The 25,828-nt window shown below is 42.3% G+C and overlaps 1 protein-coding gene across 2 annotated transcripts in view; it reads right to left on the bottom strand.

Annotated features, from left to right (window-relative positions):
• Nucleotides 1–3,140: 3,140 nt before the first annotated feature.
• ACTR5 (actin related protein 5) overlaps nucleotides 3,141–25,828 on the bottom strand; it is a 40,386-nt gene continuing 17,698 nt past the window's right edge. The window contains exons 8-10 of one of the 2 annotated variants that reach the window (XR_014025802.1): nucleotides 25,139–25,271; nucleotides 24,104–24,466; nucleotides 3,141–4,500 (exon numbers count right to left, since the gene is read on the bottom strand). Coding sequence is in view for 1 of the 2 variants with exons in the window: in XM_081322597.1 (XP_081178723.1) it covers nucleotides 24,209–24,466; nucleotides 25,139–25,271 (391 nt within the window). In the remaining variant the exon portion in view is untranslated. Of the gene's footprint in view, nucleotides 4,501–23,873; nucleotides 24,467–25,138; nucleotides 25,272–25,828 lie in introns of those variants that run through there. The other variant, XM_081322597.1, reaches the window with a different exon arrangement.

Raw genomic sequence — 25,828 nt, forward strand, 5'->3', positions numbered from 1 at the left:
AAAAATCTATCTTTGCTGGATGTGAGAGCAAAAAGTAAAGTATAAATCTCAGGAGAAGGAAAAATCTGGCACAGAATTGTGACCTAGATGGAGAAAGCTATAGCTACAAAGCCAAAAAAGTGTCAAGTTTTACAGTATGTAAATGAAAATTCAAATAAACTGCTTGACAAAAAAAATTGAAACTACTTAGGAGAAACTACCATTGAAGTCAATGAAACAATTTTGAATAATTGCAATAATTGAACTGATATCTACATGCATAAAACATGAATTTGTTAACTATGATTTCCTGAATTTCTTTGGTCTGATTCAATGAGGACCCCACATACTTTTAAAAAAAAAATTGCTTCACTCATGCCCCTCATAATTTCTCATCTGGACTACTGCAATGCACTTTACATGGGCTGCTCCTGAAGATCATTCAGAAGCTTAAACTGGTGCAGAATGTAACTGCACAAATAGTAAAGGGTGTTGGGTATTCAATACAACCCCACTGCTTTGTGAGCTACATTGGTTTCCAGTTTCCAATTTAAGGTGCTGATTATCACCTTTAGACCTCTTCATGGCTTGGGGCTGGCTAATTTAAGGAACCATTTTCTCCAATTTATTTCTACCCATCCAATTTGGTCAGGCAGGGTATGTATGTATGTAATAAATTGATTAAATGCCAATATGAGAAGACATTCATGTTTTGTAAAAAAAAATAAAACGTTTAAGGTAATAGAAATTGTTTTCAGCGTCAACTGACAGCTGTATCATGGATCAAGGTGCATTGATTTTACTACAGATGTTATTCTAATTAACTTTCTTCAGTTTTGTACAACTTAAATTTCTCCCCAGTTATCTAATACATTTCAAAAATAAGATTCGGAATAATTAGGTGGCATAAGGGCGGCTTGGTTAAAATACTGCAAGTTCTATCTTCATAGAGGTGAGGGTCACTAGAGGCAGGCTGTCCTATTTGTATACTAGAAACATTAGATTTGAAGTTTGATCTAAGCTTTTAGCAAGAATGACTGAGATTGCCTTGGTGAATAACTTATAGCAACTGAATGGGAAAATTTTAGCCTGAATTGTCCTGGAGTTCTTCACAATAATTAATAATTAATGCTATTAAAATTGGCATATGTCTGGAGCAAATATTAAGACTAGGCCTTGGGGCAACGGGCCCTTTGCATTTTTTCAGTTGAGCTGTGCCTAGAAAGCAATAGCAATAACCATAGCACTTAGATTTACATACTACTTCACAGTGCTTTACAGCCCTCTCTAAGGGGTTTACAGAGTTAGCATGTTGCCCCCAACAATTTCAGTTTTCATTTTAGCAACCTTGGAAGGATGGAGGGCTGAGTCAACCTTGAGCAGGTGAGAATTGAACTGCTAGCAGTTGGCAGAATTAGCCTGTAATACTATATTCTAACCACTGAGCCACCACAGCCTATGGCCCTAATAAAGGGCCATAGGCCTGTCCAGTGTTCAGTCTCATCCCTTATGCTATTCAACATCTTCAGGAAACTGGTAGAGGATGTTATCTGGGTTAGGATGCTATCAATATGTTGATGGAACCCAACCATACTGCTTCCTAGTATCTAATTCCAAGAAAGCAATGTGTATTCTGGATGAATGAGAAGAAGCTGAGCTTGAATCCAGACAACACACAGGTGCTATTTGTCAGTAGAAAATTCAACTTTCAGTTCAGCTTGTTCAAAATGGAGTTGAATCCTCCTGTTAGTAAGACTACAGTTTAGGAAAGGCTTCATGGCATGTCTGAATGGAAAGGTAGGATATAAATAAAATGGACCATTAAAATAATCGTTTGCTGACTAAATCACAAGGGTTGAGTCCACAAAGCTTGCTAAGTTCAAGGTAAACAAACCAGATACCTTAGCAAACCTATACACCCATGAGTTATAATATTGATTCTGACATACTGTGGGGTTTTTTTTCACTCTCGTAAGAACCATCTTTCAAAAATATCTTGAAAAAGTACTCTTACCAGATCTCTTCTACAAGGCTTTATAAATTAAATCAAAGTATTTTCCTGCAGGCATAAGTAGGTTACCCCTTGAAAAATACGACAATTTGTTTTTATTTTGGGGGAGGGATAATATATGCCACTCATTTTCTTGCTTTGGTAAAGGCTACCAATTGCTTAGAAGATACAGGTAGCCCTTGACTTACAACCAAAATCGAGCCCAAAATTTCTGTTGCTAAGGGAAACAGTTGTTAAGTGAATTTGACTTCTTTTTACAGCCTTTGTTGCCACAGTTGTTAAGTGAAACTGGCTTCCCCATTGACTTTGCTGGTCAGAAGTTTGCAAAAGGTGATCACATGACCCCTGCACACTGCAACCATTATAAATATGAGCCAGTTACCAAGTATCTGAATTTTGATCATAAAAGTCGTTAAGTGTGAAAAATGATCATAATTCACTTTTTCCAGTGCTGTTGTAACTTTGAGCTAAAAGAAACTAAACAAAAGGCTGTAAGTTAAGGACTTCCCATATAGTCTTCACTTGCTAGTTACAGCAATATGTATGTAAACCCACAACAACGGATGTTTTTTCATATTCTGTTGAACACTAGCCTTCCCTAATCATTTTTAAAAAATTGGGAACCTGACCTATTTTAGGACTGAAGAACTGGTAAGTATTTGTCAATGACACTAGCTTCTTCATTTGATAATCCTATGTTTACAGAATGGCTTTAAGGATTGAAAGCAATAATACAGGTAGTCCTCAACATAAGACCTCAATTCAGCCCAACATTTCTGTTGTTAAGCAAGACATTTGTTAAATAAATTTGCCCCATTTTACGATCTTTCTTGCCACAGTTAAGTGAAACCCTGCAATTGTTAAGTTAGTAACAAGGTTGTTAAGTGAGTCTGGCTTCCCCATTGATTTTACTTGTTAGCAGGTCACAAAAAGTGATCAAAGGACCCCGGGATACCGCAATCATTGTAAGTATGAGTCAGTTGCCAAACATCCGAATTTTGATCATATGACCATGGGGATGCTGCACTGGTTGTGAGTGTGAAAACTGGCCATAAGTCACTTTTTTCAGTGCCGTGGTCACTTTGAACGGTCACTAAATGAACTGCTGTAAGCTGAGGACTACCCTGTAGCAGGGAATAAAAATAGAACATAAGGTCACATAAGAATTTATGAGAAAAGGGCATAAGTTTCAAATCAATAGAACAAAATAAATTAACAAGCTAGAGGAAAAGGAAAAGCTAGAGAAATGAGAATAAATGTGTTTTTACTAAGCCTATCTTCTGGTGTGTTGGCTATTCCTGTCAGCTTGGTGTTGTCTGCAAATTTGTTGAGTTCTCCATCTATCCCCTCGTCCAAATCATTAATGAAGATGTTGAAGAGCACTGGCCTCAGAACACGAGCCCTGGGGCACTCCACTACACACTTCCCTCCATGTAGATGCAGTTCCATTGAGGACCCCACGCTGAGTTACGGCCAGTCAGCCAGCTACGAATCCATCTGGTGATGATGCTGTCTAACCCACATTTTTCTATCTTATCAAGTAATAGCTTGTGGTCTACTTTATCAAATGCCTTACTGAAGTCCAAGTAAATTATATCCACAGCATTCCTCTGGTCCACTAATTTTGTCACCTGGTCAAAGAATGCAATAAGATTTGTCTGGCATGATCTGTTTTTGACAAACCCATGTTGGCTTTTGGTAATGACTTTGTTTGCCTCCATCTACCTCCATTACATGATTGAAACAAGTGTTTGGCATACAAACATAGAATAACAATCATTTTGGTTTTACAGAAACTAAAAGTTGTAATCCAAGCTTCTTGCATCATGTATAATGAGGTCTTGGCTCAAGTCAATGTGTAAATCCAGCAAGAGTGTGTGTTTCAATAAGTGATGGCTAAACAGAACAGGGCTTAGTTCTTTTAAGTTTGGCAGAAACAAATTTGCAGAATGTAGTTTCTAATCCTAAACAATTAACAGATATATAAACCAAGATCACATTCAAATGCATTTGCCCTGGCTTTACAATACACAATTTAATTCCAGAATAGAGCCAGGAAGATTAAGAAGGATTGCAGAAATATTTAAAGTATTTTAAAATCTATTGGGTGTCAGCCAAACAAATAAATTGCTTTAAAATTTCAATAATTTAAATGGAACAGATTTAAATCCTCTTCTTCTGAAAATCAGTGGATTTAAGTGATTAATTTCTGGCTGGGTATCACTCAGTACTTTGTTTTTGCATGCAAATTATTATTTCTGGCCAAATAAATTATTATTTATTTCCTAAATGTTTTATTGTTGTTGCTATTATTGATATTCTTTGGATAATGGTTATATGTACTAGATCTGGTTTCCAGAAATCTGGATGACTAATAGATGGCAGGTTTTCTGTACTGTCCTTCTGCCGTCTAGTTGTCTTTTTTTCCAGCCCAGAATAGGTAATTTTTGTTATGATGAAATGAAACTGCAATGTTCATATATTATTCAGTCTTCATTGGCATCTCCATACTATTAAAGGATAAAGACAAAAATATCTGGGTTAGCACAACACACTAAACTACAAAAAAAATCAGCCACATTTTAACTGAACATGTTATATAAATGAAGCTCATAGGTTTAGTTTATGGTTCAGTATAGTATGTTGTAGAAACCAAGAAAATTGGTTTTTTTTTTGTAATTTATAACTGAACCATGTTGATGATGTTGACATTTTAAACTAGTATTTTATACTACTCTTGCTACACTTAACTGGACTAGAAACTATAGAGAATAGTAGATAGTCGGAGGGCTTTAGCAGAATTTCTTTATGAAGAAAATTGGACATTTATGTTTAAGATACTTGAATAATCCTCTTCCTTACACAGCAATCTCAGTCAACTTACTATCTACAGATTTTTATATGTGCTTTAATCAGCCTCATTTGGGGTTCATATATTGGTATAATTTAATTTATAGGCAGATGGATTCCCATATGACTCTGGGCAGCTTACAACTAGGGATCAAAATAATCAAAACAATATCAAAATGAGCAAAAGAACAAAAAAGGACCTCCACAGTTACCCTGTCCCAAGGCCAGGGACAATAACCAGATCTTCAGTAGTTTTCTGAATAATGTAAAGGTGGGAGTAACACAAATCTCTGAAGAAAAGTAATTCTAGAAGGCAGGACATACAAGAGTAGGCACACTATATATTAGGAAGATGCCATTATTTTTCCCTGTACAAAGGGAAAGGTAGTAAAAATGAATGCAAAAGTTTCTTATGGATTTGCTTGTTAGGTGTTCCCAAGATGTTGGCAGATAATGATGAAAAGGATGTTAGAGGTGACAATGAGGTAAACTTAGGAAGTGCTGTTCATTAGGTCACTAAAAATGTACAATGCATGCAAATAATTTAATAAATTAAGTAAGGACATGGGCTTGAATTAGGGAACTTTTTTCAAATACAGGTAATTCTTACCAAGCACTCATTCATTTGAAGTTAAAATGGCACTGAACGAGTGGTTCATATGACTGATCCTCGAAGTTCTACTTGTAGCACCCCCCACGATCATGTGATTGCTATTCCAGAACCTGGGTACCAGTTTGCACTTACAATGTTTGCAGCATCCTATGATCATGCATCATCATTTGCAACATTCCCTGCCGACTTCCTTCAAGCAAAATCAATGGGGAAGCTGCAAAGGAAAGTTGCAAATTGCTCTGCTAAGTTTTCCCCACCCCCAGCCTTCCCATGGGCTATATCTTCCTTCCCTCAGCCTTCTTTAAACAGGAGGGTACCTTGTAATTGTATAAAATAAATCTATGATTTGTAAAACATACGTACTGAAGTTATACTTCAGATGTCTGGACTTGAAGAACCTGCTGAGTACTGATTTACAGCCTTCTGATAATCAAATCTCTTGAATTTATTTTAAATGCTCCTGGGGAGTATCGTAGCAATTCACCATACCTTAGCCACTTTGAATTACTTGTCATATGTTTATTCTCTTGTTGCAAATCATAATGGTTTCTTAAAATTCTTTAAAGTGTCTCGATCATTGTATAAAATTTCAAGAAAGGAGTAGTAGAAACTGAATGTATAGCTTAATGACATGTTACATGTGAATATATAAACTGTAGGCCCTTCCTTCTTTCTTTTTTTAAAAGGTCAAATGGGAATAGAGACATTAAGCAAGGATGTTTAGTCCTATTGCCATCCCAGTTTTCCTGTTTCAATTCCTTCCCCCCTTGAAGTTTAAGAAGTAACTTAACTTTGACATGCTGTACTATTTTGTCTGGATTTTGAAGATACTTTTAGTTTGATGGTATTATTATTATTATTATTATTATTATTATTATTATTATTATTATTATTATTAATTATTATTATTATTATTTCGGTTTATATACCGCCCTACTCCCAAAGGACTCAGGGCGGTTTACAAGGCAAAATTTAAAAACAATACAATATAAAATTAAAATTAAATTAAATTAAGTCTAGCCGCAAAAATTAAAATCACAATTTAAAAACATTAAACCCCTCAGTCCAGACCAGATAGCTCAAAGAGCCAGGTTTTTAGGTCCCGGCGAAATGAATGAAGGTCGTGGGCAGTCTGGAGTTCCGCTGGCAGTTGATTCCATAGGGCAGGTGCGCCCATAGAGAACGCCCTCCCCCTGGGGATCGCTCGTCGGCAATCCTTGACCGGTGGTACCCTGAGGAGGCCCTCCCTGTGGGAGCGCACAGGACGATGGGAAATTGACGCTGGCAGCAGGTGCTCCCTTAGATAATCTGGGCCCATGCCATTTAGGGCTTTATAGGTAATCACCAGCACCTTGAATCTCACCCGGATGGCAACTGGAAGCCAATGCAGCTCGCAGAGGTGTTACATGGGAGTATCGGGAGACTCCCATCACAACTCGCGCGGCTGCATTCTGCACCAGCTGAAGCCTCTGAGTGGTCCTCAGGGGCAGCCCCCATGTAGAGAGCATTGCAATAGTCTAGCCGGGAGGTCACGAGCGCATGGGTGACTGTGCGTAGGGCATCTTGGTCCAGATAGGGCCGTAACTGGCACACCAGGCGAACCTGGGCAAAAGCCCCCCTGGCCACGGCTCCTATATGATCTTCCAAACTGAGCCGTGAATCCAGGAGGACGCCCAAGTTGCGGGCCCTATTGTCTATCTTTATTGCCACTTTATTAAATACATCATCTTTTCTTGCTGCAATAAGTCTTAAGTATCTTAAGTGTTGGTTGCATTTTATGATTTCAGAATTCTGTACTTGCATTTTAATTGAAAGGTTTTTCATAATTATGCTATTTAATGTATTAGGTGCATAAGTAGGAATCCTGGAGAGTAATATTATAATTACTATTAATCTATGGTAGAGGGGGGGAAAGTAACCTTATTCCAGACAAATTAGGTTTGCATGTCTTTTTCTAGTCTCTCATGGCTGCTTATAAGTTGATGAATATATTAAGAAAAATACATTAAATTTCAGGTGTTCCCAACAAATTCTACATACTTGCTCTGAATTACATTTTGCTTTTCAAATTGTTTCTCCCCTTATAAAATATTAAGCAATGTATAATGCATGTAAGTATAACATACATTTGGCTTCGGTAAGCATTTAAAAAACCATGTTCCTTTTTATCTAATAGTGTGACAAAAAGGGACAGCTCTGAATTATATCAAGTCATACATTATTTTGGGAATTGACATATTTCTGTTTCTAGGCCACATTAGGATAATGGAGATTGCTTTTGTTGAAGAACAATGTTATATATCTTTTTAAAAAATAGAGGAGGTCAAGGGCTTGAGCTCCATCAAATGTGGAATGTGACAAATATTCTACTATTGAGGTAGTGTTATTTTATACAATAAAAGGACCCTGTGTATTAATTGTATATGTAAAACACCAAATCTTGTCTCCATCATAAAAGGGCTGAAAATTAATACTTATTTTTTACTTGGGGCAGGGTGATAAAAGAAAATGATATTTCAATGTACACACTGCTTTCGTTTAACAATGTACTTGTACCTCTTGAGACAAACTCTGAATGAAAGATTATAACTATTCATAATTTACTTTAATAGATAAAAGGCTGGGGTGTGAAAATTATTGAAGCTGTGTTAAATGATTCTGATCTGTATTTAGCAATGATCTTTTTCAAAATTCTTTAAGAATTTGAAGTTCTGAGGTCTGTTTTTTCTTACAGTGCAGCAATGCACATGTTCTGATAATTTTCAGCTGCTTTCTTAAATCTGTTGTTAAATGCAAAAAAGGAAATTTCTAGATGTAATTTTTTTGGGGGGAGGAAATAAATTACTAAGTGGTCCCTTCTCAAGCAATATGTTGGCTCCACCTATTATCTGCATAACAGCGAATCAGATCTCTACCTGTACAACTGCTAAAATGGAAAGGAGTCTTGGGGACCAACTTGTAAATCTAAAATACTGCTCATTATCTTTAGTTTTATACCATAGCTTTATCAGCAATGGTGCTTACTGAAATCATGGAGATAATTACCATGTAATGGTTGGTAACATAGTAGTGGGTTGTTGATTACCACTAATAATGGAAAGTTGACACTTTGACAGCCAGGGAGCTTTCTATTCTAAGTGCTAATTATTTTTAGTAGCTTTTCAAACTGTTCAGTTGTAATTCTTCCTGCTTTTACATTTCTTTCATTTAATAGCTGGGCAGGATTTGTCAGGTCTCATCTGTAGTCATTCCATACTTAAGGGTATAATTCCATAATGGCTCCCCATGATTCCCCATAAAGCTTATTCCTGCTTCAAGCCAGGAATCAATATACAGAATTAAAATAGACCTGGCAGTCATGTTTGCTAGTAGGTCAGTTTCCCCAGTGGCTTCAAATTTTTTTAAAAAAGGAAAGTTTAGAGCCAAGTGTTGAGATTTGCTTGTTTATAAAACACAGTCACACAATAGATGCAGACAAAATATTTCTGTCAACATTTATACTGCATTTCTATGTCTTTTCCCTGACTAGCAGAGCTGTCTAGAAGCTGTGAATTTATGGTTGGTCATAAAAACTACAAATGAATCTCTGCATGAATCTCTCAAACATCTTTTCAACTTGCTTTATGTATACTACTTGCACAAATCTATCTTTGGATAGATTTTTTTTTTGCTTTTGTTTGGATTGGTTGCATGCTGTCTTTGCTTTTTTTTAAGCCACATACAGACTGTATTTATATAAATGTTCCTGAAAAATACATAATATTCATGAGAGTCTTACATAAAGATCTGTACAATTAGATTTATATAACAAGCAACTGTGGTTTATTTAATCATGGTTTATTGATGAACTGTGAACTCATTTGGTTGGATTCATATGTTATATTAAAATATATAAAGAAACCATATTAGGACGGGGTGTTAACCTAACAGCAGCATCTGATTCTACTATATGAGGCTGATTCTAGACTATTCCAAGCTTACAAGCTAATTCAGGTCATAGTATCTAGTATGTAAGATATCATCCAATGCCTCCAATGAATTTCTTCAAATGTAGGTAGGAATTACCTTTTGTAAACAAGGAATGCTTAAATTATACATTAGGCTGCAGTGCTTCAAAGCATTATATACTTTGCTATGATATCACACATTATATAGCTCAGATATCAACTACTGGCTGCCTTTATCCTGTTTCAAGAATATGTCATGCTAACAACTGTGATTTGAGGATTTTTTTTTTATAAGAAGTCACTCATGGATGATAGTGCAGCAAGATGCGCAAGCAAGAAAATTATAACAGTGGTAGCAAACAGTTTCATGATTAATACCTACTACTGCTAAACATACCGTATATACTTGAGTATAAGCCGAATTTTTCAGCCCACTTTTTGGGCTGAAAAATTCCACTTCGGCTTATACTCCAGTCAACAAAAAAACTTACCGAGGACTTGTGCGCGGCCGAGGCTTTGGTGCTTCCGGGATCGCGCGCACCTCTCCCAAGCCACCGCCATCCGGAGACCTGCCGAAGTTTGGGGAGGTTTGGGGAGGTGCGCGCGCACCTCCCCAAACCTCCCCAAACGTCGGCAGGTCTCCGGACCTCCGCGCCTTGCCTGCCTGCTTCTTTCCGCAGTGGAAAGAAGCAGGCAGGCAGGGCGCGGAGGAACGGAGACCTGCCGACGTTTGGGGAGGTTTGGGCGCCTCCCCAAACCTCGGCAGGTCTCCGTTCCTCCGCGCAGACCTGCCGACGTTTGGGGAGGTTTGGGCGCCTCCCCAAACCTCCCCAAACCTCGGCAGGTCTCCGTTCCTCCGCGCAGACCTGCCGACGTTTGGGGAGGTTTGGGCGCCTCCCCAAACCTCGGCAGGTCTCCGTTCCTCCTGCCGACCTTTGGGGAGGTTTGGGCGCCTCCCCAAACCTCCCCAAACCTCGGCAGGTCTCCGTTCCTCCTGCCGACCTTTGGGGAGATTTGGGCGCCTCCCCAAACCTCCCCAAACCTCGGCAGGTCTCCGTTCCTCCTGCCGACCTTTGGGGAGGTTTGGGCGCCTCCCCAAACCTCCCCAAACCTCGGCAGGTCTCCGTTCCTCCGCGCAGACCTGCCGACGTTTGGGGAGGTTTGGGCGCCTCCCCAAACCTCCCCAAACCTCGGCAGGTCTCCGTTCCTCCTGCCGACCTTTGGGGAGGTTTGGGCGCCTCCCCAAACCTCGGCAGGTCTCCGTTCCTCCTGCCGACCTTTGGGGAGGTTTGGGCGCCTCCCCAAACCTCCCCAAACCTCGGCAGGTCTCCGTTCCTCCTGCCGACCTTTGGGGAGGTTTGGGCGCCTCCCCAAACCTCGGCAGGTCTCCGTTCCTCCGCGCAGGCCTGCCGACCTTTGGGGAGGTTTGGGCGCCTCCCCAAACCTCCCCAAACCTCGGCAGGTCTCCGTTCCTCCTGCCGACCTTTGGGGAGGTTTGGGCGCCTCCCCAAACCTCGGCAGGTCTCCGTTCCTCCGCACAGACCTGCCGACCTTTGGGGAGGTTTGGGCGCCTCCCCAAACCTCCCCAAACCTCGGCAGGTCTCCGTTCCTCCTGCCGACCTTTGGGGAGGTTTGGGCGCCTCCCCAAACCTCCCCAAACCTCGGCAGGTCTCCGTTCCTCCTGCCGACCTTTGGGGAGGTTTGGGCGCCTCCCCAAACCTCCCCAAACCTCGGCAGGTCTCCGTTCCTCCTGCCGACCTTTGGGGAGGTTTGGGCGCCTCCCCAAACCTCGGCAGGTCTCCGTTCCTCCGCGCAGACCTGCCGACCTTTGGGGAGGTTTGGGCGCCTCCCCAAACCTCCCCAAACCTCGGCAGGTCTCAGTTCCTCCTGCCGACCTTTGGGGAGGTTTGGGCGCCTCCCCAAACCTCCCCAAACCTCGGCAGGTCTCCGTTCCTCCTGCCGACCTTTGGGGAGGTTTGGGCGCCTCCCCAAACCTCGGCAGGTCTCCGTTCCTCCGCGCAGACCTGCCGACCTTTGGGGAGGTTTGGGCGCCTCCCCAAACCTCGGCAGGTCTCCGTTCCTCCTGCCGACCTTTGGGGAGGTTTGGGCACCTCCCCAAACCTCCCCAAACCTCGGCAGGTCTCCGTTCCTCCTGCCGACCTTTGGGGAGGTTTGGGCGCCTCCCCAAACCTCCCCAAACCTCGGCAGGTCTCCGTTCCTCCTGCCGACCTTTGGGGAGGTTTGGGCGCCTCCCCAAACCTCCCCAAACCTCGGCAGGTCTCCGTTCCTCCTGCCGACCTTTGGGGAGGTTTGGGCGCCTCCCCAAACCTCCCCAAACCTCGGCAGGTCTCCGTTCCTCCTGCCGACGTTTGGGGAGGTTTGGGCGCCTCCCCAAACCTCCCCAAACCTCGGCAGGTCTCCGTTCCTCCGCGCAGACCTGCCGACGTTTGGGGAGGTTTGGGCGCCTCCCCAAACCTCCCCAAACCTCGGCAGGTCTCCGTTCCTCCTGCCGACGTTTGGGGAGGTTTGGGCGCCTCCCCAAACCTCCCCAAAGGTCGGCAGGAGGAACGGAGACCTGCCGAGGTTTGGGGAGGTTTGGGGAGGCGCCCAAACCTCCCCAAAGGTCGGCAGGAGGAACGGAGACCTGCCGAGGTTTGGGGAGGTTTGGGGAGGCGCCCAAACCTCCCCAAAGGTCGGCAGGAGGAACGGAGACCTGCCGAGGTTTGGGGAGGTTTGGGGAGGCGCCCAAACCTCCCCAAAGGTCGGCAGGTCTGCGCGGAGGAACGGAGACCTGCCGAGGTTTGGAGAGGCGCCCAAACCTCCCCAAAGGTCGGCAGGAGGAACGGAGACCTGCCGAGGTTTGGGGAGGTTTTGGGAGGCGCCCAAACCTCCCCAAAGGTCGGCAGGAGGAACGGAGACCTGCCGAGGTTTGGGGAGGTTTGGGGAGGCGCCCAAACCTCCCCAAAGGTCGGCAGGAGGAACGGAGACCTGCCGAGGTTTGGGGAGGTTTGGGGAGGCGCCCAAACCTCCCCAAAGGTCGGCAGGAGGAACGGAGACCTGCCGAGGTTTGGGGAGGTTTGGGGAGGCGCCCAAACCTCCCCAAAGGTCGGCAGGTCTGTGCGGAGGAACGGAGACCTGCCGAGGTTTGGGGAGGCGCCCAAACCTCCCCAAAGGTCGGCAGGTCTGCGCGGAGGAACGGAGACCTGCCGAGGTTTGGGGAGGCGCCCAAACCTCCCCAAAGGTCGGCAGGAGGAACGGAGACCTGCCGAGGTTTGGGGAGGTTTGGGGAGGCGCCCAAACCTCCCCAAAGGTCGGCAGGAGGAACGGAGACCTGCCGAGGTTTGGGGAGGTTTGGGGAGGCGCCCAAACCTCCCCAAAGGTCGGCAGGAGGAACGGAGACCTGCCGAGGTTTGGGGAGGTTTGGGGAGGCGCCCAAACCTCCCCAAAGGTCGGCAGGAGGAACGGAGACCTGCCGAGGTTTGGGGAGGCGCCCAAACCTCCCCAAAGGTCGGCAGGAGGAACTGAGACCTGCCGAGGTTTGGGGAGGTTTGGGGAGGCGCCCAAACCTCCCCAAAAATCGGCAGGTCTGCGCGGAGGAACGGAGACCTGCCGAGGTTTGGGGAGGTTTGGGGAGGCGCCCAAACCTCCCCAAAGGTCGGCAGGAGGAACTGAGACCTGCCGAGGTTTGGGGAGGTTTGGGGAGGCGCCCAAACCTCCCCAAAGGTCGGCAGGAGGAACGGAGACCTGCCGAGGTTTGGGGAGGCGCCCAAACCTCCCCAAAGGTCGCAGGAGGAACTGAGACCTGCCGAGGTTTGGGGAGGTTTGGGGAGGCGCCCAAACCTCCCCAAAGGTCGGCAGGTCTGCGCGGAGGAACGGAGACCTGCCGAGGTTTGGGGAGGCGCCCAAACCTCCCCAAAGGTCGGCAGGAGGAACGGAGACCTGCCGAGGTTTGGGGAGGTTTGGGGAGGCGCCCAAACCTCCCCAAAGGTCGGCAGGAGGAACGGAGACCTGCCGAGGTTTGGGGAGGTTTGGGGAGGCGCCCAAACCTCCCCAAAGGTCGGCAGGAGGAACGGAGACCTGCCGAGGTTTGGGGAGGTTTGGGGAGGCGCCCAAACCTCCCCAAAGGTCGGCAGGTCTGCGCGGAGGAACGGAGACCTGCCGAGGTTTGGGGAGGTTTGGGGAGGCGCCCAAACCTCCCCAAAGGTCGGCAGGAGGAACGGAGACCTGCCGAGGTTTGGGGAGGTTTGGGGAGGCGCCCAAACCTCCCCAAAGGTCGGCAGGAGGAACGGAGACCTGCCGAGGTTTGGGGAGGTTTGGGGAGGCGCCCAAACCTCCCCAAAGGTCGGCAGGAGGAACGGAGACCTGCCGAGGTTTGGGGAGGTTTGGGGAGGTGCGCGCGCACCTCCCCAAACCTCCCCAAACTTCGGCAGGTCTCCGGACGGCGGCGTCTTGGGAGAGGTGCGCGCGATCCTGGAAGCACCGAAGCCTCGGCCGCGCGCAAGTCCTCGGTAAGCTCCGGGCGGTCACTTGCTTCGCGTCTCCTGAGGGAAGGGGGGGCGACTGGAGCGGGCGTGTTTCCTCGCCTGCTGGGCGCCGCGATTTGCCCGGGGAACGCGCGGGCCCCGAATGGCAGCGTGGAGCGAGGAAGCGGACAGCCAGGGCTTCCCCGAGAGCCGCGGCCACACAGGGTATTCCTGTGTATTCAGGCTTGCAAAATGGCGGATCGAGCCTCTGCTGGCGGCAGAGGCTTGCAGAACGGCGGATCGGCTTATACTCGAGTCAATAACTTTTTCCAGTTTTTGGGGGTGAAATTGGGGGTCTCGGCTTATACTCGAGTCGGCTTATACTCAAGTATATACGGTAGTTCCCTTTATGAAACATTTTACTATATAATGTACTATTTGAAATTTACATCTAAGACTCCTGAAGTTATAGAAAAAATAACTAAACAGTGACCTTGAAATAAGCAAATGTTGTCTAAAATATGCAAATCTAGGTCATTATAACAAACTACTGTATAGGTTAGTTTCCATGGAAAGTATGTATATTATTTTAAAATTCCACTGCCATAATATTAAGAGAGATTTCAAAAATTTGCACATTATTTTTTTTGTGGTCTTGAGTTAGCCTATGACATTGGCCTGATATATATTTTGGCTTTTGGGCAGGGTGTGTGTGTGTGTGTGTCCTACCTAATACAACTGCCTTTGTTTTTTCTATATTGTTTCCAGGAAAACAAGAAAGGTAAAAAATGTTGAGATTCTCTTTAAAGTATCTTTCAAAAGTTGTTAAACACTATAGCTTGATTCATACACAAGATCAAAATTTGGTGTGATTTTTGCTTAGTATAGGGACAGAAGCTGCTGCCTATTCTGTAGTCCCAGTGAAGCACTGTGGAGGCTAGTACTACTCACAGACCTCAAGGCAGCTGACAGCTTTCTATCCTGTCATATTCTATTATACCATAAAAGAGCTGCATGGTTTATGACAGGGGTCTTCAAACTTGGCCCTTTTATGACTTGTGGACTTCAACTTCCAGAATTCCTCAGCCAGGCACACCGGCTAAGGAATTCTGGGAGTTGAAGTCCACAAGTCATAAAAGGGCCAAGTTTGAAGACCCCTGGTTTATGGCTTACCCTGATGACTTCCCCCATTACTAGATATACTTTGAAGAAGGTATTTGCAGTGAGGAAGCCTCATGGAACTATGCAACTGAGCTGACTTTCTGCTTGCTTTGCAACATCTGCCGAAATCAAGCAAGGAGGAGGAGACAGTACCCTATGAAGATGACATCTAAGGGACGGAAAATCAAGAAAAGCTCACAAGAGGAAAAATATGAGATATGGAACCTAACACCATCATCCCCAAATTCCTGTAGATTTCAGATCATGTAATTCACAGTAGTTAATCATAGTGTTGGCTGGAGCAGAATCTACACAAATAAAGAGGGGCACTAATAATTTGTATTGTCAACCAAAAATATTAAAATCCTAATTAACTGGTTGGTTGAAATATGCTTCGAAGCAATAAGTATACTTATTAGGAGAGGCATTTGTGCTGACAGAATGGAAAAAATCCTTCTCTTCTTGGCACTTGCCAAGTGTAGAATTGGTACATTCTTGCCATATATTTTTAAAGCATCTGTTCCTTAGCAGAATCTTTTACTGTTTTGTGATTTTACTGTGCAAATCTGTACATATCTGCTTAAAGATAAGACTTGTTGAGTTCAGTGGTGCTTAATGCCAGATACATGCATAGGGTTAAAGAGGATTGGCATTTTGAAATTGATCAAATAATTATTAATTAAAACATTGCAGGCCTAATCATCATTTATCTCAACATTTTAGTCTTATACTGGATATTTGAATAAATAGGATTTAGCTGCCCTGATATCCTAGAAGAATTAGTTATAAATAAATCTTAATAAATAAACATGCCCTTAAGCTTTTGCATGTAGTGTGATTTTTGACACCTTTTGCTGTGAAGGAAAGTTATACTTTGCTTGAGGTGAAGACATTAAAAATAAATGATAAATTGGTTTCTCTGACTCCAGCATGATCTATACCAGGGGTCAGCAACCTGAAACAGTGAAAGAGCCACTCGGAACCGGTTCCCTCACAAAAGGAAAAACTGGGAGCCGCAAAAAATGTGTGCACATGCGCGTACATGCGCGCATGTGCAGAACAGGGTTTGACTGAAGAGTGGAGCCAAGGCGAGATATGCACCTACCCTGCATATTTGAATTGATTGGTTGAACTTTTTTAGTCCCACTTTTTTTTTTTTTTGGACTGCACATGGCAGAGGACTGGGAGCCGCAGGAGACGGCTGAAGAGCCGCATGCGGCTCCGAAGCCGCGGGTTGCAGACCTGTGATCTATACAATGTTCTATACATTTGTTTCTTTTACTGTATTTCTAAACTGCCCTAATCCTCGACATAAGAAAACAAAAAATAGAATACTATAAATAGGTAAATCAGAATAATGTCAAAACCCAAAACATACCTCACAAAGCAAAAATAAACCCCATATGAAATCCAGTATCAGCATCTACAGTCACTCAGCTGGACCTGAATATGTATTCAAATCAAATACTCTTTTCAGACTTATTGTAACAAATCAAACAACTCCTTTCAGATTTGCAGCAAAGCAGATGGGGGGGGCTGCGTGCACTTGTAGAGGTACCGTATATACTTGAGTATAAGCCGACTCGAGTATAAGCCGAGACCCCCAATTTCACCCCCAAAAACTGGAAAGTTATTGACTCGAGTATAAGCCGATCCGCCGTTCTGCAAGCCTCCGCCGCTGGCGGAGGCTGGATCCGCGCTCTGCAAGCCTCTGCCGCCAGCAGAGGCTCGATCCGCCATTTTGCAAGCCTGAATACACAGGAATACCCTGTGTGGCCGCGGCTCTCGGGGAAGCCCTGGCTGTCCGCTTCCTCGCTCCACGCTGCCATTCGGGGCCCGCGCGTTCCCCGGGCAAATCGCGGCGCCCAGCAGGCGAGGAAACACGCCCGCTCCAGTCGCCCCCCCTTCCCTCAGGAGACGCGAAGCAAGTGACCGCCCGGAGCTTACCGAGGACTTGCGCGCGGCCGAGGCTTCGGTGCTTCCAGGATCGCGCGCACCTCTCCCAAGCCGCCGCCGTCCGGAGACCTGCTGACGTTTGGGGAGGTTTGGGGAGGTGCCCAAACCTCCCCAAACGTCGGCAGGTCTCCGGACCTCCGCGCCCTGCCTGCCTGCTTCTTTCCGCTGCGGAAAGAAGCAGGCAGGCAGGGCGCGGAGGTCCGGAGACCTGCCGACGTTTGGGGAGGTTTGGGGAGGTGCGCGCGCACCTCCCCAAACCTCCCCAAACTTCGGCAGGTCTCCGGACGGCGGTGGCTTGGGAGAGGTGCGCGCGATCCTGGAAGCACCAAAGCCTCGGCCGCGCACAAGTCCTCGGTAAGTTTTTTTGTTGACTGGAGTATAAGCCGAAGTGGAATTTTTCAGCCCAAAAAGTGGGCTGAAAAATTCGGCTTATACTCAAGTATATACAGTAGATTATTCCATGAGGTTGGGGCTTTTGCAGCAAAGGTGTGCTGTGTCACTCATGTTGCATGAACTCATAAGAGGAAGACATTTTCAGTATGTCCTCTCAATGAATGGACTGGATGGGCGAATTCATTTATTACATGTTGCCTGATGTATCTAGAACTTTATAGATAATGATGAGCACTCTGAATTGGGCCCAGAAGCTTCCTGGCAACCAATACCAATAGCGCTTAGACTTATATACCGCTTTACAGCCCTCTCTAAGCAATTTTACAGAGTCAGCATATTGCCCCCAACAATCTGGGTCCTCATTTTATCATCCTTGGAAGGATGGATGGTGAGTCAACCTTGAAACGGTGAGAGTTGAACTGCCGAACCGCTGGCAGCCAGCAGTCAGCAGAATTAGGTGGCAATACTGCATTCTAACCACCGCACCACCACGGGTCTTATAGTCCTACCTATGCATTGACTATAATGTGCGGGGGAACCTTTACCTTTTTATGCATTGACTATAATAGAGGTATAGTTCTATATTGGTAGGGCTTGATCTTGCTGCTATATTTATACCACTTGTAACTTTTGTGTTATCTTTAGAGGCAAATTGGTGTAAAACAAATTGAAGTAGGGAGTTTGAAATACCTAGCCATATATTGTGAAGTAAAAAAAATGAATTAGAAAAGAAACATAACTAAAACTAACCCTGCAAGTAATCTTCACTTAATCACTGCTATTGGGATGACAACACCTTCACTAAGCAGCGTGATCATTACGTGAAACAGCACATGATTGCATTGAGTTTTATCAGTTCCACTGCAGTTGTAAAGTGTGAATCACCCATGGTTGTTAAACGCAACATCACATGACTTGTGGCAGCTTCTTCATTGACTATGAAGGTTGCAAATTGGAATCAAGTGACCTTTGGCATGCTGCAACTGTAGTACATTCAAGGACTAGTTGCCATCATAAGTTTTAATGGTCGCTAAACAGTGCAGTTGTTAACCAAGGACTACTTGTATTCGTTTGTCCCTCTGTATCTTTCTATCCTGGTAAATTAATCTTGCCTCAACCATGTCCACACATTGCTCATACGTTGTCTTTTGTTCTTGAAACTTCTCTTCTTTCAGAATCTCAACAACTCGATCCAGCCACAACTTCCTCATCTTAGCCCTCTTTTCAACTTACAGTTGCAAGAAAAAGTATGTGAACCCTTTGGGATTATGTGGAGTTTTTCATGAATTGGCCATAAAATGCACTCTAAACGTCATGTAAGTCACAACAATAGAAAAACACAGTCTGCTTAAAATAATACTACACAAACATTAGCTGTTGTCATGTTTTAATTGAACATAAGATGGAAACATTCACAGTGCAGGGTGGAAAAAGTATGTGAACCTTTGGACTTAATAACTGGTTGACCCTCCTTTGGCAGCAATAACCTCAACCAAACGTTTCCTGTAGTTGCAGTTCAGACCTGCACAATGATGTGGAGTAATTTTGGACCACTCCTCTTCACAAAACTGTTTCAGTGTAGCAATATTCTTGGGATGTCTGGTGTGAATCGCTCTCTTAAGGTCATGCCACAGCATTTCAATCGGGTTGAGGTCAGGACTCTGACTGGGCCACTCCAGAAGGCGTATTCTGTTCTGTTGAAGCCATTGTTTTGTTGAATTACTTGTATGCTTTGGGTCATTGTCCTGTTGCATCACCCATCCTCTGCGGAGCTTCAGTTGGCGGACAGATGGTCGTACGTTTTCCTGCAAAATGTCCTGATAAACTCTGGAATTCATTTTCCCATCAATGACAACAATCCGTCCAGGCCCTGAGGCAGCAAACCAGCCCCAAACCATGATGCTCCCTCCACCATGTTTTACAGTGGGGATGAGGTTTTGATGCTGGTGTGCTGTGCCTTTTTTTCTCCACACATAGTGTTGTGTGTTTTTCCCAAACAACTCAATTTTGGTTTCATCTGTCCACAGTATATTTTGCCAGTAGTGCTGTGGAACATGCAGGTGCTCTTTTGCAAACTTCAAACGTGCTGCAATATTTTTTTTGGACAGCAATGGATTCCTCCGTGGTGTCCTCCCATGTACTCCATTCTTGTTTAATGTTTTCCTTATTGTAGATGTGTCAACAAAAATGTTAGCATGTGCCAGAGATTTCTGTAGGTCTTTAGCTGACACTCTAGGATTCTTCTTTACCTCATTAAGCATTATGCGCTGTGCTCTTGCAGTCATTTTTACAGGACGACCAAGCCAAGGGAGAGTAGCAACAGTGCTAAACTTTCTCCATTTGTAGACAGTCTGTCTTACCGTGGACACATGAACATCAAGGCTTTTGGAGATACTTTTGTAACCCTTTCCAGCTTCATGCAAGTCAACAATTCTTGATCGTAGGTCTTCTGAGAGCTCTTTTCTGCGAGGCATGGTTCACATCAGACAGTGCTTCTTGAGACCAGTAAACCCAAAACAGGTGTGTGTTTTTAAAGGGCAGGACAGCTGTCAGCAACACATCCAATATCATCACACTGATTGGAGTCAAGGTTGGCTCACTCCTGGCTCCACTTAGCTCTTGGAGAAGTCATTAGGCTAGGGGTTCACATACTTTTTCCACCCTGCACTGTGAATGTTTACATGTTATGTTCAATTAACACATGACAACAGCTAATGTTTGTGTAGTATTATTTTCAGCAGACTATTGTTGTGGCTTGCATGATGTTTAGAGCACATTTTATGGCCAATTCATGCAAAACTCCACGTAATCCCAAAGGGTTCACATACTTTTTCTTGCAACTGTATTTGATTTGCTATTCAGTCCTGTTCATTGTATAACTAAACTACCTCAATATACTTCTTTTATATTAGCAGCTTAATGTATATTATGTCTATTCTTAATTCCATTATCTTCTTGCTTTATTGTATTCAGTTCTTTGTAACTCATTCTTATTGCATTCAGCCTATCCTTAAGTTTCTTTTGATCTACACTTCAATATAATGAAGTGGGCAGAAGGCATAATCAAAAGCAAGTGGTTAAGGCACCAAGGTAGGAACCAAGAGACTGTCAGTTCTGGTTCCACCATAGGCATGAAACCTGGCTTGGTCACCTTGGTCCAGTTACTGTCTCTCAGCCCAACTTCACAGGTTTCTTGTGGGGAAACTAGGAGGAGGAAGTAATATTAGATATGTGCACTGCTTTAAGTTATTTATAAAAATATTAAAGGTGGGATAAAAAAAAATCTTAAAAAAAATCATTCCTTGCAACAGAGTCCATACTACTTACTACTTTTCTGCCAACTTTCGTATAATATATGCATTAGGCCTATTGTACACTGCCCAGAGTCTAGAAGTCGGACAGCTGTAATAAATACAATAAATAAATATTTCACATTTTCTGGATCCACTTTTTTATCTTTAGTAAATATTCTATCAAAATACACAAAATCATCTTTTTTGCCATTTATGTACAATTTACAATTGATTTTCTTTCTCAAACACATTTATTTTGATACATTAATTTTCATATCAAAATTCCTTAATTTTCAGATCCCATACAATCCAACTGCTACTGCAAATTATTCCCATTCGCAGTCAACAACATGGCATCATCTGTATGCAAAAACGCACATGCAGGTAATCCTTGCTACCCTAATTGGGACTGGAATTTTGTTCCTAACCAAAGTGGTTAATGCGAAATATCATGTGAATGTAGTACTTTTTTTAAAAAATATATTTTTTCTTAAGTATGTTTTTCACAAAATAAAAACCAAACAAATTTATTATGTCATTACTGCTGCTGATGATGATGATGATGAAGAACCTGCTAATGGAAAGATTATAAAACAGTTTATTTGAACTGCAAGCTCCAAACGGACTGATAAAGTCCATTTATTTAGAGTTTGATTTAGATTTATTCATTAAAAAACACCTCATTTCAGTTTAATGGTGCCATTTTCTTGCAAAATGTGAATAGAAATTGCACTTCTAATTTCTGCTCTATCATGCCCTTTGTTAGACTTTATAAACTTGAAAGTATTTGTTTAACTCTGCTACTTTTGATTTTCATTATGCCTTTTGGCAAACATTAATGTTTTTTATCTGGGAGGAGCTGAATTCAACAATTTTCTTGTTATTTCCTCATCATTTATTGATCATGATAAGTAGTTATTGTTAGAATACTGGGAATAATGTTTGAGAACTATTAAAAACCTTGCCAAGGTACAGAGCAAGATAAAATAATCAAAGCTGATTATTCCTGGCTTATTTTTGCATTATAAAATCAAGACACATTCCTGTTCCATTAGATTCTATGGGACTTTTGTTGAAGAATTCCAAGCGAGATTAGGAGGGTAAATACTATTCTATAGAAAATAGCTACCGCTTGCCAAAAATGGTTGGAAGTAGTTTTTCCACCCTTTTGGAACTGTCAGAGCTCTTATTTCATATTTGTCTGTTGCCACTGTTTACAATTGCTGAATTATAACTGCATTTTAGAAGAATAATTCTCTAATTATAAAGACTCTCTCTAATGCATATGTACTGTCTAGCCTGTCATTTATGCCCTAAATTATTCCTCTTTCAGCCACCCCCAAAATGAATGTAACAAAAAAAATCATTATTTTTAAGATAACTAGTTTAATGGCTAAATTTGGAGTACAAAAAACATGTGGAACTTGTCAGTTGCATTTTTAAATTGACATTTCTCACCATTCTTCAATATGCCTACGCAAATATTAAGGAAGGTTAGGATATTTTTAAATCAGGTTTCTAGGTGGCACCAGTGTGACAATACTGAACTTATGCAAGCAAAATCTACAAAAACATCTAATATAGGATGTAAGAATTTACATTCCTCATCATTATGAATCTTCCATAACTATGTGGACATGCAGAACCTGAGTAGGTTCAAATATCAGTATTCAACATTAACAGTGAAAGTTCAAATTATATTATATATTCCAATTAGGCACAGATCCTTTGAAAACAAATCTGACAGCTGCCTTCAAGACCAGCTTCAGCAGTTTCAGGTGTACTGTACAATTGTCCCAAGATGATCTAATATAGAATGGAGCAAAAATATTTTAACATTCAACATGTTTTAAGAGTTATGGGAGAGGAACAGGTTTTACCAGAAAGAAGACTGAGACTGATCTGAAAGTGGATTTAAAAATGTCAAGCTACAAGAATAATGCTATATTGGGCTTATAAAACAAACCAGCTGATGTCTTTATAATTAAACAGGATATATAAACCTGGACCTGGATTAATATTAACATTCCTATATTGGATTTACAAAACAAGCTGTTTGAAGAATTTTTTAAGAAGGGACAAGAAAAAAATTAAAAGAAATAAAGTGGGACATTATTTGAAGTGACTAAAAAATCAAGATTTTTAAAAGGAACATAAAGTTGGTTTATTTAATCAGGGTTAAAATAGATATTTTACTTATTTTTTATTTGTATCCCTCCTTTATTACATTTACAAATAGCTCAAGGCAGTGAACATATCCAACACACCTTTCTCCTCCTATTTTCCCCACAACAATCCTGAGAGGTGAGTTGGGCTAAAAGAGAATGACTGGCCCTAGGTCATCCAGCTGACTCTCACAGCTAAGGCAGGACTTGAATTCACGATCTCCCACTTTCTAGCCTGGTGCCTTAACCCAGAGGTTCCCAAACTTTTGGGCACCAGGGACCAGTTATATTGGAGAGAGATTTTTCTGCGGACTGGAGAGTGCATGGTTTTGTGTGTTGCCTACATCCCACGGATGGGACTTTGCTTGTTTGTGTGGACCGATTGCTGGCATACCACAGACCGGTACTGGTCCATGGACCAAGGGTTGGAGACTCCTGCCTTAATCACTAGACCAAACTGCCTCTCATATTATTACCACCTACTTTAATCCTTTACTGTAACATTTAATGGAATTTTGCTGCTCAGTACTGAAAGGATGATGAGATTTTTAAGGATTAGTATAATGAAAATTGAGGACAATCCATTGAGGACAATAGAGATTTTTTTAAAAACACCCCAATAAATACTGAATTTAGGACAAATCTTTGCTAAAAACACTACATGGCTACCAAGAATGGAGCTTTACGTGAAGCATGTTTAAATTACTTTTTTGGGTAAGAATGATTATTATGATTCATCATGATGCCAAATCAATAAAAAAATCTCCTATATGTTAAGAAAAGATAGCTAGACATTTACATCATTCCACATACCTGAAAACTGTAATTTTGATAAGGTTATGTTTTTCCTAAATATTATTTTCTTTGGATAATGCTCCCTCTTCTGGACTAACATTGCCAGTGCTGCATTTTTCGCTACACATATACAATTGTATTCTTTGAGAATACTTGTTCTTCCTGAAACTCAGTACTGTTACTTTCCCTCTGGAAATTATTATGTTGACATATTAACAATGAAATGAAATAAACCCAAGACAAGATATTGATGTTACCTACAGCCTTGGCAACAATTTATTAATATAAAACACATTATATGTTTGATTCAGTATGGCTAATGAGCATTTTCTTTGAAATATTCATTTTCTTTCTTTTACACCAAGAACTGATGTAGAGCCCATTTTTTCCCATGGCAACCACAAACATATTACACTGAACATTTACTGCCATAGGAAACAGAAAAGGCTTAGCTGCCTTTTTTAGATATAGAAGTACCTTGATTGAGATGCCCAATACATGTCTTTGAAATGCAAATCCAGTTCTGTAGACTGTCTTGTAGTTCTGGAAAGCAACATCCTTCATCCAAGAATAATATACGTATCACGTTTGCTCAGAAGTGCTGCTTGTGGCAGTCCCTGGCATTTTATTGGACGATGATGTTTCAGCAGTCCGTGGAGCCTGCTTTGGGAGACGGATAGGCACATAGACATTGGAAGCGCAGTGTTCCTTAAGATATTCTCCACCTTTCTCTTCATAATCTTTCCTAGTTATCCAGCCTTCTTCACGATTCATGTACTCCAGTGCCCAGTCCCGAGCTCCATACCATGCGTCAAGAACAGGATTAGAAGCAAGGTGCACCTGCATGGCAACAAGAAGAATATCACACTATAGAGACAATTTATAAGCAAAACTATCTGGTAGAAATAATTTCAAGAATTGTCCTTTCTTGCACAAAATGCCTGTTTCTTAAGATGAACTTGGAAGGGATAGATAGGTTCTCATGAGAATGGCTCTTTATGAATTCTTTGGGCTTCACTTTCCTAGGGAGGTGGCTATGGGACTCTCTTCTTATGGAATTTTTTTCCTCCTGATATATGTTCTTATGTTCCTGTGAATATAATAGGTTTCAATGGCTTTTGATTTTTAACATTCCATCATTTATATGATTGCACTTTATAATTATTTGTGTACTTGTCAGTTGCTGTACAGTATACACAGTAAAAGGAAAGTAGGATATATTTAATAGTAGGATATATTTTTCAAACCTTCTGAAAATAAAATAATCTTGTTGGATAAAATCAAAGGTCCATCTGTTTCCTTAGGTAGCCAACTGAATGCTTTTAGGAAGCTACTCGCAGTAACTGAATTAATACCAGCCGAGAGTCACATCTTGGGGAGATGGGCAGCACAGAAATTAAATAAATAAATAGCATGCAAAATCTGAACATATTTTGATGACGCAATGCTGAATATTTCACTATATAAAACTTTTTGAATTTTCCCCTTCAATTGGCAAAGGCAATACTATACCTGAAAGGATGATTGGAATGGCCTCATTTCAAGCAATTCTTTCTGGATTCTAGCTTTCATTCCAGGATACATCACATTTCCACCAGTGAGGAAGACATTCTGGACAAGTTTTTCCTGTTGATCTTTAGAATATCTAAAAAAGCAACAAAAACCAACCCAGTTATTAAAACATTTAAAGCTCTTTTTGTCTGACAATAGACACAGGAATCTGCCAGAGTATAAGCAATAGCTTAGTTCCCTTTCCCCTGAAGTATTACCTACATATCTCTACAAGCTAAACCACCCTTCCTAACCTAGGTTTTTCAGACACTTATGTGAAGCTCATGTTATTATTGCTGAAAATTCAGAAAGTTAAAGGGCACCCAGATAGGCTTACATTTTAAGGACTTCCAGAGTATAAAGCTGTGAAGTGCAAAGGCACTAAAGAGCATGCAAGGGTGCAACATGGCACTCATTTGCACCTTCTTAAAGTAATCAAATCTTAGGATCCTTGTGGCTGTTCTCTGCAGCTGCTGCAAGATCCCAGGGGGAAAAAAAGCATACTTCATTCCATGTTTGCTATAAAAATTGCTTCTCAGTTTTAGGCCTACAAGTATTTTTTTAAAACAAAGTTTGTTTGTTTTATTTTCTTTTTCCCTGATTTATAAAATCTTCCCAGATGATAAAAGCTTCTTTAAAGTAATTTCTTTC

Source organism: Vipera berus, assembly GCF_964194415.1.
Source record: "Vipera berus genome assembly, chromosome: 3".
NCBI lineage: Eukaryota > Metazoa > Chordata > Lepidosauria > Squamata > Viperidae > Vipera > Vipera berus.